General features: G+C 33.9%; 2 protein-coding genes across 8 annotated transcripts in view; both read left to right on the top strand.

The window, feature by feature from the left end:
- The window catches only part of LOC128669238 (uncharacterized protein), a 122,394-nt gene that overhangs the window by 19,530 nt on the left and 84,494 nt on the right, over positions 1-18,370 (top strand). For all 7 annotated transcript variants that reach the window (XM_053743924.1, XM_053743921.1, XM_053743923.1 and 4 more), the window contains exon 2: positions 5,288-5,308. The gene's annotated coding sequence lies outside the window, so the exon portion shown is untranslated. The remainder of the gene's footprint in view (positions 1-5,287; positions 5,309-18,370) is intronic.
- On the top strand, positions 14,954-17,302 carry LOC128669240 (KRAB-A domain-containing protein 2-like). The gene has a single exon (XM_053743927.1). It carries the CDS (start codon positions 14,973-14,975, stop codon positions 16,530-16,532), a length of 1,560 nt encoding a protein of 519 aa, XP_053599902.1. The 5' UTR covers positions 14,954-14,972; the 3' UTR covers positions 16,533-17,302.

Raw genomic sequence — 18,370 nt, 5'->3', positions numbered from 1 at the left:
ACGGGCATCTGGGTACTGGTATAAATCTCAAGAGTTTAAACATTATCCGCTTTTGGTAGCCACTAACGGTCAGGTGCCACCGGGTATTAAACTCAATAATGTCTAAACTTCCACAATTTTGACAGTCTAGCTATAGCACGCGGTGTTTACATTACATAAACAATAATAAGTTATGAACGGACGCACAAAATAAACGCGGACGAAGTCGCGTGCATAAGCTGTAAATAAATTCTCTTTGGTATCAGACAATCGACGTGTTTAATTGTATGTCCTGAAGGATCCATCTTCTACTACGATCAAGACACCATTAGCGGTCAGTAAAAAACTGATCAGTCTTATAAGTCTGCTTGAATGGTGCACGTGCACTAACCCTTTGTTTCTTCCCGCATTCCTTCCAATATCTTCTGTCTCATGGTATTAGATTATTTATATACGTATTCATAGTATTCATAGTTTATGTATAGAGTTAGATGTTAGGCGCTAAGGTTATGTTTGTAGGTGACAGTTATCCCTCTAATATTTAATGTACAGTTAGCTAGCTATTAGAGCACAAGATATAACTATACTATACATAATCACACGACATATAGGTAGGTACTTCACAGTCACACTGAAAATAGCTAATTGATTGTACAACATTATGTATCTCTTTACATGTTACGAAAATATATCGCAGTAAATTCTCGTTCTCGTCGAGAGCTGTGAATTTATTTGAGGAGCACGTTTGGTTGAGAGAAAGAGAGATTCCTTATTTATACAAGAGTTCGTATAAACAAAATGTCGGCAAAGCGAACCGTTCAAAGTTTGGGTGCGACAGACTAAATTGACGGGGAATCGCCGCTCGCTCTGTTTCCAAGGCAAGATACGAATTTCTCATTAAAATTTCCAGAGTGTAATCCTGATGCTCCATTCAATTCTTGCCTTTTGAACTAAATCACAAGTTTTCATTAATTACTTCCACAATAAGGTGGGTATTAAGTGCAAAAGTTCAGAGTCTTATTCAATTACTTAAATGGTATAAAATAGTCTTTTATAAAAGAAACTGGTAAGAAATTAAGTATCCCAACCAAGTTATTGAGGTATTATTACTTACGTAAGTTTATGAATAAGATGTTTTCAATCTAAAATTGAGATGATAAAATAACTCTAATGGGTTAGTAAATATTGAGGGTTAGTTGCACCGGTTAACTTTGACGTTGGCCTTTACCTGCGCGCCGCCGACGTTTAGACAAAATGGTTTAAATAACTATTTCTATGCAGTTTAAAGTTAACGTCAAAATTATATAGTAAGTTATATAGGAAATGGCTTTGAACAATATTTGTATTTATCCATTACCCGTTAATAAAAGTTTATACATCTGTCCGTTTCCATATGTGACATAATGCGAATCCATAATATTTGGAATGTTTCAAAGTAAACAGTAATTTCAGTCATTGAATCATAAAGCTTGCTTGGTTTTCGATAAATAAAAAAAATCGATAAATGTTTGTTTTAATTTATTTATGACACGAATATTACATATAAGTTTCCTGTAGTATTAAGTTTAACTTTATTTTTATTTTAAACTTTTTTTTTGTTCGTTTTATTTATGGCATCCGCGGAAGACCAGCGCCGCCGCTCATACCACGGCTTATGCTGAGCGGATACCGTTTTGTCTCAAGCATTACATTTGTTTTTATTTGTACTGTGCTGTATGTACTAATATGTTAAAGCAAATATACGTTTTTTCTTTCTTTCTTTCAAGTTCATAAAATAAAGTTTTTGCTTACATTTTGACATGTATTATGCTAAGCAACTTCTATTTCAAGAGAAACAAATTTAATTTCTCCATCAATCCTCCATTTAGAAGTAACTTTTTCATGACTTATTCAAATAGGTACTTGCTGATTAATTTTGAAACTCATTCTCAGTCACATCGAATGAAACAAGTTTAATTAAGTATTAAGTTTTCAGTACCGAGATTCCCAAATTAAAATGGATCTCGAAGTTTTGCAGACACCTTTCAGATTTTGTTTAAATTATATTTTAACGTAGTTGGAAAGCTGTATGATATTCATTATATTTAATTTACCTGCCACAAATATCTGTCTTTTTTAACTATTTCATGTGATTTTAATTATTTTAACTTAATTGGAAATACTTATTTACTTATAATATTATTAATGAATAAGTAAAAAATAAAAAGGATAAAAATATATTTTGACATTTTGTTGAATATAAGTATACATAAGCATTAGATAGACTAAATCTCCAGGACTAAATAGCCAAATTTTATTTATTGCGTTCGACCGTTAGTATAAGATAAAATTATCTATATATCTTAATCGATTAAAACTTCAACTCAAAATTATGTATCATCCAACTTACCATTAATTAAACTAACACACAAAATAACATCTAATTTAATGGTACGTAATTAATTGCAATATAGAATCGTTAGTCTAGAATAAATCAGTCTATTTATGGTAACAGCTTAGTCACCTGGCACAATTCTTGAAGAACACCAAGTTCAACTAGTTACTATTACATACAGCACATCACACCATGTTTGTTTGTGATGACGAGGGCAAAACCAACTTGTTTACATTTCTTTATATACTTACGTAAATTTGTACAAAGAAACACGAACAACTGTAATATTTTGAAAATATTAATGAGATGAAAATATTCTGGAATCGAGTGGGAATTGAACCCCTTGTCTATCCGGAACAAAGCTCTTCAACTCCCCCTCGATTCCAGAACTTTTTCATGTTTACTATTTTCTAAATTAGTTATATAATCAATTCCATTTAAAATGTTACCTTGTCTTATAAACGATTTATTGAAATTAGTCATAACATATTCAATCAGATTGTCCATGTCAGATAATTTTTCCAAAACTCAAAAACTATTTGAGATATGGGTCGAATACGTACCACCAAGGTTGTGAAGGATTTACTTTTTCAGTGAAGCAGTGTTACTAGGATCCCCTATTTTACTTTCATGAAAAGTAAATTAAACCATAAGAAAAGGTATATTGGAGACATTTAATAACCGCGTTTAATTATGTGAATTCATTTGTAAATTTTATTTCTACCAAACAAATCTATAATAGATTTTACACTAGACATTTATTAAGCTGCGTTTCCAAATACCAAAAACCAACAATGAACTTAGAACTTACGATAAGCTTTTTCTTATTCTCAATCAGGAGACACTTTCACCCTTTTCTAATACTGTGCGCATGGTCTTTATTAGATGACAAAGCATCTTGGTCGCATATCTCTCAACGGTACAGGCATCGAGAAAATGCATTTTTAAAGAAATAGAACAATACAATATTTGGTATCGAACTACGGGGTTTAACCCTTTTGCCGCCAGGCCTCGTTATTGTATTCAGTTGTCGCGCCTCCAGCAGTGCTAGTACACTAAAGTCGTATTGGTTTGTAAATATTTGAACATCGTAAAATGAACAAGACAGACACAATGTTGAATTAACTAAGCTGACGATGGACGTTCTATAACAAAAGAAAGTATTTTTAAATTGAAATTATATATATGATTTGATTTTGTATTGAAAATTATTTTATATTTATGATTATGATAGAATGACAATCGTGTTTTCAATTTAATTTTTTTCAATTTCAATCTATCCGTGCTTTTGACGACCTGAATATTTTGACGACCTCGGTGGCGCAGTGGTAAAGTTCTTGCCACTGAACCGAGAGGTCCCGGGTTCGATCCCCGGTCGGGTCATCATGGGAAATGTTCATTTTCTGATTGGCCCGGGTCTTGGATGTTTATCTATATATGTATTTGTTATAAAATATACTATCGTTGAGTTAGTATCCCATAACACAAGTCTCGAACTTACTTTGAGGATAGCTCAATATATGTGTGATTTGTGCTAATATATTCATAAAAACCGTTTCATTTAATGTAATAATTAACTTTTTGTGCTCAATAAAAAAATTGTGTATATATAAATCTCATAATATGTCTTTGGTATTTTTTGTCACTTGCTTTTCCTCTCGACTGTACCAGTATAATCACAAGCAACACACTCTCTCCGCGACCTTTAACACCAGCTCAAGACTATGTTGTGTAACGGTTATGTGTATTACGTGGACCCCGTACCACTGACAGAATTATATGTTTATGGTTTTACTTGATTAAAAGCAACAATTCGGCCAAATAGGATGAGCAATTCGATTAATTTTCGAACTACCAAATAAACAAGCAAAAACAAGCACCGATATTTTCCCGCGCTGACATTTGAACACATTAAATAAAATCATGAAAACCCGCAGGCACAAGGCGACAACGATATTAGTGTGAAATAACTCGTTATTAACAAAACCAGCAATTGAAATTAAATGTCTATATTACAGGTACCTATCTTGTTAGAAAATTGTTTTCCTGACGCAGTAAATAGGCGGCAAATATCTTATTGAAAACTTTGATTGCTTTGCAATGTGGCAAAATTGAGGATAACTATGCTTTTAGGCGACAACTTAATAGTTTTGACTGTACTTATGAAAATAAGGGCCTGGTGTTAGTAAAATCATCATAAATACAGCATAATATACTGTGTATGACCTATATAAAGTAGATTTTGTAATATGAGTCATTTTCTGACCCCTTCTCATGACAAATGTATTAAGCGTAAAACAAATTTTTAAGAATATTAATTTGCAAGTTTGTGAGAAACTACATTAAAACTATAGTTTAATTTCCTTTGCCTCTGGAAATCAGGAAAGTAAATGTAATCGGTTTTGGCGTGATTACTGGATAAATCAATAAAGACGATTTGAGTCTCAAAGAGATAAAAGGGTTTTATAAATGGTCAGATCGAATTTGTAACAGTCTTTTAGATCAAAGAGATGTTCGAATGTTTAGGAAAATATTTGAGAAAAATATTTTATTAAACTAATCTATATACATTGAATTGACATTGAAATATTGAAAAAAATGTATAACATTTTGTAATTCATTTTTGGCGTTAAGTTTATTGAGGTACCGTTCTTGACATGGCTATCCTAGTGCAATCTAGTGGAAGCAATTTCAAAATCTCTGTTTATTGATAAAAATATTTCTGACAATTTGAATCCGGAAAACATTTTAATTAATTGTAACGTAGGAGTGTGGTTACGACTCATCACAAAATTACTTTGCTCCAACTTAACACCAAGGAAACCGCAATCGGGGAATGAGGCCGAATTCGTCCATTTTAATTCGTTATTAAGAACAATCATAAAGTTTGAAATGAAGGATTTTAATTAAAAGTTACCCGTTTGTTTGTTTCAGAAAGGAGCTGTTGCTTTTTTGGTAAGTACCTACTTAATAAGGGATCTATCACATATAAGATGTAGTGTAACCGTGATGAACTAAGGATAATATAATTCTTATTCATTCGAACTTAATCCCATCAAATCACAGTAATATTACGCTAGAGTGCAGCACCAGCATTTTGTGTAAACAGCTTATTTTGACATAGTTTACATTCAATGGAAGTTAAAATACGCTGTTTACGCTGCTTGTTTACATAGCATGTCAAAATGGCATCGACTTGTACACCATAGTAACAGATGGCTTATTTACCCCCGCGCCGGTGCCGCCATCTGAACTTCACTTTCCATTAATTCCACATTCAGTCGCAAAGAAATTTACATTACATTCGATTCGATATTCAATTCTAGAAACGGGGATATTAATTTTCTCCCCATAATCCGAGGCTCGCGCGACATAACACGTGTCGTGCTTAGCTCGAATCCGTTATCGACTCAAAGGATTTAATTTCCTGTCGTCGAAATGAAAATCGATTAGTTGATATCCGGCGGCCGGCGGCAGCAGGTCGATAGTTTCCGATGTTGGGAGCCGACCGTATTTAATAAGACAGGAATTAATCCCATGCTAAAAGATATAGGGGCGCGGCGGTTATTGAAATTTTATGGCAGTTTTAGAAAAAATATATTAGTAAAAATTGTTTGGAGGAACGTATTGGAAAACCAATTTTCGCTACAGCGAATCGCAATAAGTAAACTGTACTAAAAGTACTTAACTTTTATATTTTTTTATTGTGTAAACAGAAAATGCTGCATTGTGGCTTGTTATATCGCTTTTACATCTTAATTCCCCAGTTACAAAGCCTAATTCTCATTACCATAATAGAATCGTAACTTTAAAATATCTCGTGCAAATATCAAGATTTTTTAATTATTGCATTGACTTCACAATTAATATTGACATTCATATTAGATAAAGTAAACATCACGACAACATTTTTGCTCCTATAGATTCATAGGTAATGAAAATTGGGCTTATAAGTCTTAATTAACTAAGTTAGCCTACCCCCCGCTGGAGAAAGGCGTGATTTGAATATAGAAAATGTTGATGCTGTGCCACCATAATACATCAAATCAAGCTGTGTTTGAAGCGTTCTGATATCATTATCTAGGACGCCGCCGTTGTTGTACCGTAAAATTTGAATCAAAACTTCGTAAATTATACGATTGAGAATTTGTAAGATGTCTGTGAAAATTGTGAACTTACACAGATGCAGTAAGATTGGAACCCGCCCGAAGGTTCCGTATTAATTTGTAACATCGCCTAAGAGGATAAAATCGGAATAAATTACAGCTTCTATGTATATATTTTAACCGGCTTTTGCTCGTAGCTTTGGTAACATGAAAATTGGTTACATGTACCAAATATCTGGATAAACAATATCACAGTATGGCCTTATCTCTGTATACATAATTATAATCATTTTAGTTACCTGTCTTTTATTTTTCTAATACTTTATTAATAACAGCCTGTTTGTCTTAATTTGGGATCGTAAACAAGAAAACTCCACGAAAAAGAAAGTATGTATTAAAGGTAACCTTATCTTGTTTCGCCGAGCCTGGGGCAAAATCTTGGAATATAAATATCAAATCTTCGCAATTCAAAAAAAAAAAAATTCAAAAATATTTTATTAAACTCCACAAGTTACACAATCAGATAACACATTAACAGTAAAAAGATAAAACAATTACAAAAACTTGTTGGAGTCCTGGAGACTCAAACTAGGCCGGAACCTGTATCTTGGGCCACCAGGTCCCCTTGTTACTTCCGATGTTTACAAATGTGAAGTTACACAGTGTTCTTTTATTCATATATATATATTTATTTATTTATTTAAGACATGATTTCCAAAATGCTCTCCGTAGCCTCATAATCTAAATCAATGAACCATTTTTTAAGTTTTAGTTGAAATTCTTTTTTTCTACAATTATATAAATCCAATTTCTTATTAATAATATTATACAACATTCCTCCACGAAAATCATAAAATTTATGTGCAAACGACGTATTTACGAATATACGCTCACAGACTGCGTACTTTCTTCTTTTCACGTCCATATCTTTCTTTACATTTGCCAAAAGGGTAGAGTGTATACGAGTAACCGTTGCCGATATATATAGCTGTCTAACTGTCAATACTCCTGCCTCTTGGTAAAGTTTAGCTGTGGGATAAAGTCGCGGTTTAGACAAGCTAACTTTGAGTATTAGTCTTTGCGCCCTTTCCAATTCCATCATATCTGTTTTGTTACATCCACCCCAAGTGGAAATGCAGTATGTTATAATTGACTTAGCCAAAGCATCATATACCATGTTAATTGTACTATTATCTGCCACGTCACGTAATTGTTTGAATAAATAAGTCAATTTCCTAACTCTTTGTGATACCGTATGTATATGTTGTTTAAATCTTAAATTTGAGTCAATATGAACACCTAGATATTTTATTGTTTGGACAGAAGAAATGCTTGGACAGTCACAAGTTAAATGTGTTGGGAAGATGCATTTGTGAGCAATGATAGACTGCGATATACCTGCAATTTCGGCCCAGTTACGAATGGAAAACAGCATGTATTTCGTTTTGTCCTCATTAAGAGTGAGGCTGTTGGCCATTAACCATTGAGAAACCTTATCAAAGCCCGTCTGTGCAATTTTGAAAAGTTGGTCCCATGTGGATGCATAGAAGGTGAGTGTAGTGTCGTCCGCATAAGATGCAATTCGACAATTTTCTAATTTCATTTGGCATAACTCATTTATATAGCAAAGAAAAAGTTTAGGCCCAAGAATACTGCCTTGCGGTACGCCAAATTCGACTGGTTTGTCGTCACTTATATATTCCCCTATTTTAACACATTGTGTTCTATTTTTCAAATAGTCTGAGAATAGTGACAGTGCTGAACCAACTGCTTCAGGGCCAAAAACCCTGATTAGGTCTTTGTCCGTGCGAATGCGTATTCGCGGAGAATTTGGCTCGTGATGTTGCCGTACGAAGATTTTGCCTTCCCGCGTCCAAGCAAATCTCCAGTTGTGCTGTTTGGTTGCCTCACGTGTTCGACGGAAGAGGTGGCGATTTAATTTGGTGAGCCGCTCATTTACGTAGAAGCGCCTAGTTGGTAATCCAGTATCAGCGGTGGTGATACCCCGTCGCACCCTGGCCGCTTGCAGCAACTCATCACGTACAGCTTTCCTCGCCAGTCGAACTAAAATTAGGCGGGGACGCCGAGGTTCCACTTCAGATCCGGAGAGAGCAGCGGCTGTCTCAAGTGATGGTCCCAATCTGGATACGTTCATTACATCCTGGGCGGCCAAAGAAACTCCCAGTTTATTGGCTAATGTCATCACTATATGAGGTAGATTTTCTCCTTTTAACTCCGGTACAGATGAAATCTCGATGTCATTGAGAAGAATATCTTGGTCGCGGTCGTTTAACTCCATTTTTAGGTTTTCAACAGATCTTATTAGTTCATGGCTATTCTGTTCAGATTTCTCAGCAACTTGCCTCTCCAATACTTGCAGGCGCGCCTCTAACTTTTCCACCCTCCTGTCGCTATCATCCATTCGTAGTGATAGCTTTGCTAGATTTTCATTTATCAAGCTTATTTGCCGTTCGCTTGCGTCCATTCGTTCTCGAAATTCACCACGAAATTGTCGTAGTTCCAACAAAACCGCCTGAGAATCAGACAGCTCCAGGGTCTCATTATGAGACGTAGTATCTAAGCATTGCACAGACATATTACTCTCTTCAGGACTTAACGCTGCAGCACCACGTCTAAGCATGACGGTCTCCATAGCCACTCGAACTGGTGTGTTTGAGTTATCCGATCTGGGTTGTTTACTAACGCAAAGCATACATTTCCAATTCTCCCTGTGCTCTGTTGACATGGTATTAAAAAAGCGCTGCTCGGAGACATTCGCGCATAATAGATCATAACTTTGTCGACAATATCGACAGGTCAGATACTGCCTATTTTCAATCTCCTTTAAGCATCCAGCGCATGTCAATCTATCTCCGTCACGGGACATTTCCAAAATAGTAACAAAAAAAAAAAAAAAATTTTTTTTTTTTTTAATTTTTATTTTTTTTTTTTTTTGCTGGATTCGAACCTGTGTCCAAATGTTTATTAATTGAATGGAAGAAGAAAAAATACGATATAATGTAACAAGTTCAAAACAACTATCACTCCTGTGATTTGAACCCGTGCCTTCCAAGCGCAATTCAGTATGCAAACGAACTGCGCTAATCGCTGTTAACTGAGGCTGACGAATTTGACCATCAGATGAAAGATATTTGATTTGCTGTCGTTTGCTCTTGCTAATCTTGTCAAGTGATTTCAAGGTCACACTTAGCACATACACAGTATGAATGATTTGACAGTTTTGTTTATCACTTTTATTTAAGTTTATAATGTAATGTATATATTGTTTCACTCGATAGTTCACTTATATATTCACATGTATCATAGGACAAAGAGTCTAGTAGTATAATTTAGATAGCTAAATTCACAATAAATTCCGATGTTTAGATTTTATAAGTACGAGCAAACAGAACAACGTGTTGTCGCAGGTAGCGCGCGCCTAAATTTTCCTAAACATGTTCGTATTTTCCATGAAAATAAAATAATATAATTACAAGGTACGCGTTTCACAAAATACATGCCTTTTATAAAGTTTTCTTTCGCAATTCCAAATTTATTTTACAAGACTTCCGAAAAAAAATTGTAAAGATTTTTATAATATTGCATGCTATTCTAAACTATTGCTCAAATTAATTAACCAATGATACATACATCAAAATTAACAAACAATTTCTTTGTTTTGTAATCCCGAACATAGGAAATAGAATGTGAATCTACGATTTGTATGTAATAGCGATTCTAGTAATAGAACCTTAAACCTTAAATAAATTATATATAGAGATTATAAAATCGATCTAGCTCGAACAGTAATAATCAAATTGGATAAACCTGACAAAGTGTTATTATCTCTATAAAAGCGAAAATAAAGAAAAGCTCAGCTAACGAGTATGATGACCGGACATCTTTCACATATCATTTAGTAAAAAAATGTAAGTATTACATATGAAAAGTTGACATGTTTGCAGCGGAAATTACGCAAACGAGTAGCAAGCGCTAATAGGGGTTAGGATTCAGTGAACCCTAAAATATACATTACAAAGATTTTCTTTCACTATAAAGAAATACCTCTCTTTCATGTCCCGAGAACGCTCGAATAAGGGAAATTGATTTTTCAATAGTTGCTTGGTAGGTAGTTTAAGTAAATTTCGTTTGCGGTATTTCGTTTATTTTGCTTATATTATGATGTTGGGCTATAAACACTGACCCACCCAATGAGTGAGGTTATGTCAAACTCAAGTCAAGTAAAACTTACTTAATCCATGTACAGTCAACAACACATCAACCTACTCAAATTCATTGCAAACTCGCCGCTATTACCGCGCTCTAGAGGTTCATACAGGGTAACTTGATATCCTGCTGACTGTACGGGTGTAAATACCAAATTAAAATATTTTTCTGATTTTAAGCTGAATAGTATATTAACGCACTCTTGTGGTGATTTTAGAATGAAAATAATTCGTACCAGAATTTACTCTATCCGTAAAGACCAAACACAGTTTAATTACAAAATCCTTACAAATAAGAGCACGCACCTGTGTTACGCAGTCATAATGCACCTTGTAATATTTAATTTTTTTCCATGGTTACATAATTAAAACATACTTGGCAAAGAATTATTATATACTAGATGCTGTCCGCTGTCCTGCTGTCACTATCCAACAGCTCCGTTTTCACTTAAAAGAAGGACAAACAAACATACTATCATATCTTTATGATATTAGTATGGATATAACAAAGTATTTCGTAGAAGTACTTATTCACATAGACCTCGTACTTATCCGACAACACGTACTTATTTGCATTAATCTGAAGGTGGATTATGTAGACAAACTTTTGATTCCTTTCATACAGTTTGAAAAGTGCTTTTTGAAACCAAACCTTATTATTATATTTTCCTAATTTGTATTTAGATTAAACTACCTTTACCAGTTATATATTCTATCCATCAATTTCATCATTCATTTACTCATATAAAAAAATATGGTTTACAGTACATCTACCGACCATGTTTCAACTTTATAATCCTAAATTTCGGTGGGATGAAGAATGTGGCTGATTTTTGTATTAGGTATATTTGTTTGGTAATTGAATATAAAAGTAATTCAATAATAATACCGAGTAATGAAAAATAATAATTGAAAAATATTTGCCAAAATTAACCGACATCGCGGCGCTAAGCTATCTTGTTGTTTACTACGAACCGAAGCGTGGAGACTAGTACGAGTAGGTACAACATGACATGTGTGTTCGATCTGCGGTCGTGATCCCTCGGGAAATTACCGAAGAAGGCAGAACTGACCACGTCTCCGTTGCCGACATGTAAGGGCAACTTCCATCTCTGCGCACACGAATTATCATGTATGCCGTACAGTTTTGTTTGAAATAATTGTATTGTATTAAAAAACACAAAGACACAATAAACAGACTTATCCCATAGAGGGATCTTTTCCAAAGTCAGTAACGCATTAACAGTTTTACACTGTAAAAATATATTCTTCGTATTTCCATGCAATGTCTACACGCGAGAGAGCTTAGCACGAACAATAGCACTGATAGATTTATCTGAAAATTCGTCAAATGTCTGTCTGAAAAAGAGCAAGAATTTCTCGCAAAGTTAGAATAGGTATTTTGTTTAAAAGGAAGTAAAAGTAGGTAGTAGTAGTAGTAGTAAATAAATATTAATGAGCCTTCTAGAATCATTTTATTTTTTAACTTCATTGCATTCATTTGACAAAAAATACTGGCTGCTAGTTAGTTGTTAATTTAACTTATGGCATCATACAACCGTAGCAGTAAATATCATAGGTTTCATGTATGAATGCGCGAACATGGTATAGCATGAAGTTCTTACGCAGCTTTAGTGTAGAGGCTTAATCATCAAAGTACTTGTTCTATGTGTTGAAATCTATTTCATAACACTGTATAAGCCCCTTGATGGTCAAGAATTGAATTTGGGTCCCTCGTGAATTTTACTTGTACCTATTTCACTGATTGTCTTGTGACTTATGAAAAAGGTACACGTTACATTTGTATGACAACCCAGATGCGGCCATGCGAATGTTTTAATAAATACTTGGTGAAGAAAAAAAACACAGTTAATGTTTTATTCCATTATTTCAAGTGTTTAATTCATTTTAGATACAAGTATCTAAAATGAATTAAACACTTGAAATTTGGTAAGCATATAGTTATTTACCCCGGTTCAAATATAGACTACTTTTTTTTTTTCAAAAATCAACCCGCGCGAATTCGCGGCTGTTTGGCGTCTTAAACTAGCAGTTTTTTTTCTGGATAAAAGGTAACCAGTAGTGTATCTTATCAAATATTGAACATTTTCCACTTAAGTTTGCCTTTAACGTAGAACTTGTAGCTTGAGATTTTATATCAATGTTGTATTATTTTGAATTTCACATAGTAAACATGTCCTTCTTTGCTGGTCGACTGAAAATCTGTCGCTCATATTGGCTTTTGAAGCTCCAGGAGCTCCCTAAGGATTTTTCTCTTAAATTGCCTCTACCAAATGATCACGAATATTAAATCCTTTGAAGCGTATAATGACAAACGTAAATAGAGCACTCCAACGCAATTTGAGGTTATAAACGGATTCTTAATGAAAAGATAACAATTTTGATCTACGTTAATTGCAAATGATAAGTTGGTTTTCTAATAATAAAATTATTTATTATTGTTTTAGTTCTGATAATGTAAAAATAATTGATGTAAATAAAATATTCTAAAACGGTACCTACTGTTAAGAATTGCAATATTTCGTATGATAAATGTAAAAAATCAAATGTATAAAAGTTTATATGCTGTCTATGTTTCAGTACATAGACAGAATATAAACTTTTATACATTTGAACATTCATCGAAACCCGTTTAACGTTTTACATGCAAAAACCAAATTAGGGCATTTATACTTAAAAAAATATTTGTTTTATTTTAATAGCTTTCATTAAATAGCAGCAACAAAGACTCGATTTTAATTGATATTAAGCCTGCTAAATGGCTCTCATTCATGCGATCCGTCGACATACATTATTCACTGCATTTTAAATACATCCATTCTCGAACAGTGACTAAAGGTAAGGCCCAGTACATACTGTGAAACGCAAGTGCAACAATACTGAAACTAACTTATACCAAACATTTCAAAATTGAATTCTAACCAATGTCAACTATTTCAGACTTCATGTACGTGTCTCTCGGAGGAAATTCGAAAACGACCAAAAATACATAGAATTTCTTATTTACTGCGTCTGTAGGCCTCATTATTTAAACCATTTACATACCCGCCACCCCGTTATATGTGTCATTTAACCAATGATTGAAAATATTTGAATAATCGCATTGCATATTTATAGAACCTATAAATATGCGATGCTTATAATGATTGCTTTTTACCGTGGTTGTCGAGAGGTGAAGACGCGCCTACCTGTGGTCAGATTCGAATCCTACTTACTCATGTACCTAAACCCTTACTTGCGCTTACTTTCCAGTAAAAAAAACATCATCGTTAGGAAACCAGTACGCTGTGTTACAAAATCGGATGCGTGATTAAAAAGAAGAAAGCTTAGAAACAGACACACCCAGCAAGTTGACTTCTTTTTCGGATTTAGGTACGTTTCGTTAAACCCTATCAATTTTCCTAAGCTATTGTTACCAGAAGTAATCCCATTACAAAATAGTAAACCATTATATTTCACTTTTATATTACCATAATATTAATACAAAAAGAAATGACTAAATAGTGTATACATTCCTGAAATAAAGATGATACTCATAATGAAAACATAACACACATGTAATAAAGAAGACCTTATTTAAGATAAATAGAAAACTCAAGAAATAATCCAGTATGATGGACATTGAAAAATAATATTATTCCATTATTATAACTAGGCGACCAGATATTAAAAGTACACCGACCTCTATATAGTTACCAACCAAATAAGATAAGTATTTTATTAAAATGTTTTTTTAGTATAAGTAAAACAATTAAGTGCCTGAATTAAACATTTCTCTAAGATTGGTTACCTGGTTCGCGGGATTCATAGTATACTACTATAATGGCTCCTACACACATTCGGCGAACTCAGACAGATGGCGACGCATATGAACGTACCTAACTTGCGTAGATTGTGTGTGAACTTTTTTACCGCAATAAAAAACCAGCAATGTACATCGAAACCAGTTTAGCATCGAAACCTGTTTGGCGATAATGTGGAGCCGGCATAATGCAAACTTTATGAATATTGCAGTTTAAAAAATTTAAGACTATCATAGAATAAAAGCAACAGCTATTAAATTTTAAATAAATATACGTACTTCTTATCTAACTGATCGTGAGTTATGTTAATTCATGTTATTTTAGTGTTCGCGTCGTAAAGTATTTAATTCGGCTGATTCACGCTGCCGCCATTTAATAATGTGTCAGCGGGGCGCGCTTCCTCGCCTGCCGCTTTGTTGTAGTTAGTTCCAATGTCTGCCGGCAGAGGGTCCGCAGTAGCAAAATGGCCACCAACACGGAGGCCGGCTCGTCGCAACAAAGCGAGAATGTTTGGTGGATTAAAATAGAAAACGAGCAAACCGAGTGCCAGGATAGTGATTTTAAAACGAAATACTACAAGCAGTTAATGGATTTCTATGATTCTAAACAAATGACGCTTAAAAAACCATGGACTATTCAACGCATTTTGGAGGTTATTGACTTAGTGAAAACAAGCAAGACGATGGCGGAGTCTAGACAACGGCGGACGTCAATGCAGTATTATTGGACCTCGAAATACGATGTTTCTAGCACTGAAGGCGCGGAATATTTAATAATGAAGAAAAATAAACCTGAAGATCCCGCAATTCGCGTGATTCCATTAGAACAATATTTTGATTTGTTATGGCAAATTCATAACGAACTTGATCACGGCGGTCGAGATAAAATGATTTATGTTATTAAAAATAAATTTTACGTTCAGAAGAAAGCTGTGGAAATTTTTATATCTTTATGTCCAAAGTGCGAAACAAAACGAAATGAACGGACAAAAAAATCGACTACAACTAATTTCAACTCTACTGGACAAGTTGACCTCATTGATTTTCAGTCAATTCCAGATGAAGACTACAAATGGGTGTTGAAATATCAAGATAAAGCCACAAAGTTCATTCATCTTTGCCCGCTCCGTACAAATCAGGTGACTGAGATAGCATTACAATTAGTAAAGATTTTTTTAACTTTCGGCCCTCCTTCTGTTTTCCAAAGTAATGATGAGCAAATAATAAAAGAAGTAAATAAAATATGGCCTGATTGTAATATAAAATCTGAAGTTCCCCTGCCATTAAATGAGGATGAAGACAATTTACAAGTGAACAATAACGATATAGAAGATATGCTGCACACATGGATACAAGAAAATGGCTCAACTAACTGGTCGCTTGGATGTCATTTTATTCAATATCGATTGAATACATCAATACAGTTATGTGAGGTAAAGTCATCTTATCGTGCATTATTTGGTTGTGATCCAAAATCTAGTATATCTGTAGACCATCCTAAAATAAGTAAATCAAATGAATGTACTTCAAGTAACTTTGAGAATATCAATGTGGGAATAAAAGAAGAAAATGAGAAAAAAGGAATAAAACGAAAGGCTGACGAAGATGAAGTTACGGTTACGAACATATCACTTAACATTGGAGATACTGTTCATATAAATGTACCAGAAAAGGACAGAGGACCATTAAATACAAGGTTAATCGTCGGAAAAATATTAGATTTTGAAAATGGTGTATATCAAGTAGGCACCAAATCAGGAATTATAGTGAACTGGTTCTCCATTAATGACCTACAAATAATTAATACGGAGTTCAAAGAAGAAGTTCCTCAAAACTCACTGACATTAAAGGAAGCTGTCATCAAGGAATCATTACTCGGGTTCACAAAATTAGAGAAGTGTAATTGTAAATCATCAAAACATCAGTGTCGTAGCCTCAGATGTGCCTGTTTTAAGAAAAAAGTGTTATGTGGCCCTAAATGTCACAATAATATAGAATGTTTAAATATAGTTAGAAAAGACTAGCTCTTAAATTAAAAATAAGGCAACGCGCACGAGAGCGTTTGAACCTTATTTTAAATTTAATAATTTACTTGCCACTTTTATATATTACTTGAGTCTTAAATAGACTCAAGTAATATAAAGGCTTAGGCTTATATTTGTCTAAAATTGTAAATGAATGGGCTGAAGACTTCTAACATTTTCGATAACTACGTGTAGACAAGTAATTAAACTATTTCAGACTTATATTTATTTCTTTTTTCCTAAAGCTCACAGTCCCATGTACCAACTCAAAAGCAAACCTTATAAAGATATTCTTTACAAGGTACATGATTCAAGGTAAATGTGTTTGTCCACTTTATTTTGCCACAGACAGACTGGCGACGCGGCAGCGGCAACGGCGATATATGAATAAATTGAAGTGATATGGCACTATAGATTATTATACTGTAATGTGAAGTGTGTAATGGTTATGTGAAGTGAGTCCCGACTAATTAAATACTGAGAAGTCTGTATCAATACTGTGAGAGGATTAATAATTACTATTAGTTACATTGAAAATACTAACAAAGCCTTATAAATTAATTCGTTGAAATAACTTTATTGTAATATAATACAACACAATAGGTTATTCATATAATTGCATAAGCTTACAAATACAATTTTTAATATTAGTAAGTTTCTGTTCCAAACGGGGATTTTAAAATATTCAAAGCCAACTGTCGTTTAAAGCCGTTCATTCGTTACAATTTTTAATAAAATATGTACTACATTGTTATTATAGTATTAAATATACCTGAAACGGGTCTGTAAGTAGTCAATGACCAATTATGCGCATAGTGCAATCTGCCGCATTTTTGTTTACAACTAGACTGTGACTAAGTGAAAAACGGTTGTTCATATCGGTCTCATCCGTAATACTTAATGACAGACCAATTTACACTAATTACCACCATTATCTTTCGCTTGATCATCTCCTTCAATCAAAATTTTGTATCCAAGTTCAAAGGATATGGTCGAAAAAAATTTTTTTGTAATGGTGAAACCAAAAAATATTCGTGAATGAATACTATAAAAGTATTGATTTCGGTTCGTGGTTAGCTCCGAAATAACCCTTCCAATTAGTTACGTAATTCTCACAATGTCAATTTTCCGGATATGTAGGGTAGACGGCCCAATTAGGCTAAAATACAAGCGGCCATTAACCAACAAGATACTACATTAAAACCTGTCAAAATATCGACGTTTAATTAAGTTTCAAAAAGAACATTGACGGATATCAATCAATGACTCACCTCAACTCAAGGCTCCCGAAAGCGCATGTTAGCATACATAGTATATAGTTCCGTATTTTGAAATATAGACACGTTAATTAGTACATTAAATTAACTAAAAAAATATTGTGTTCTACATAGGTACTTTGTCAGATATCGATTTACGTCCGGGCGTAATTTCCGGCGTAAATCATTCTCTGCATTTTGATGATAAGTTGTAAACACTAAATAAAATGTCGACAAACTTATCGTAGATACCTAACCAAGTTTTTTTGTAAAGATCATCGTGGTTTTTAATTCACAAGCCAATAGAACCAATTTTTTTTAGAATGTTGTCAAAAGTCGTTAAAACAAATTGGGTCACTTAATTCGCTAAGGTTTAGCCATATATTTGGCATTCCAAACTATTACACCGGGTCGCCGCTCTATAAATCAATACCCAAGGCAATGGGGTATGAGATTTAGTTTTTACCCATTTTTTACACCACATGTTACTCTTCGCTGGTAATTCATGTTGAGAAACGTTAGGGTCCACCCACATTGGGTACACCTGCCTCTACCGATGTACCTACATACGTGTTAGACGAT

The sequence above is a fragment of the Plodia interpunctella genome, chromosome 4, assembly GCF_027563975.2.
Source record: "Plodia interpunctella isolate USDA-ARS_2022_Savannah chromosome 4, ilPloInte3.2, whole genome shotgun sequence".
NCBI classification, from domain to species: domain Eukaryota; kingdom Metazoa; phylum Arthropoda; class Insecta; order Lepidoptera; family Pyralidae; genus Plodia; species Plodia interpunctella.
Note: the sequence above shows the minus strand (reverse complement) of the source record. Positions and strands in the feature narration are given on the sequence as shown.

What these genes read in the sequence shown, in the direction of transcription:
- LOC128669240 (XM_053743927.1), top strand. Translation starts at nt 14,973, where the DNA reads ATGGCCACCAACACGGAGGCCGGCTCGTCGCAACAAAGCGAGAATGTT.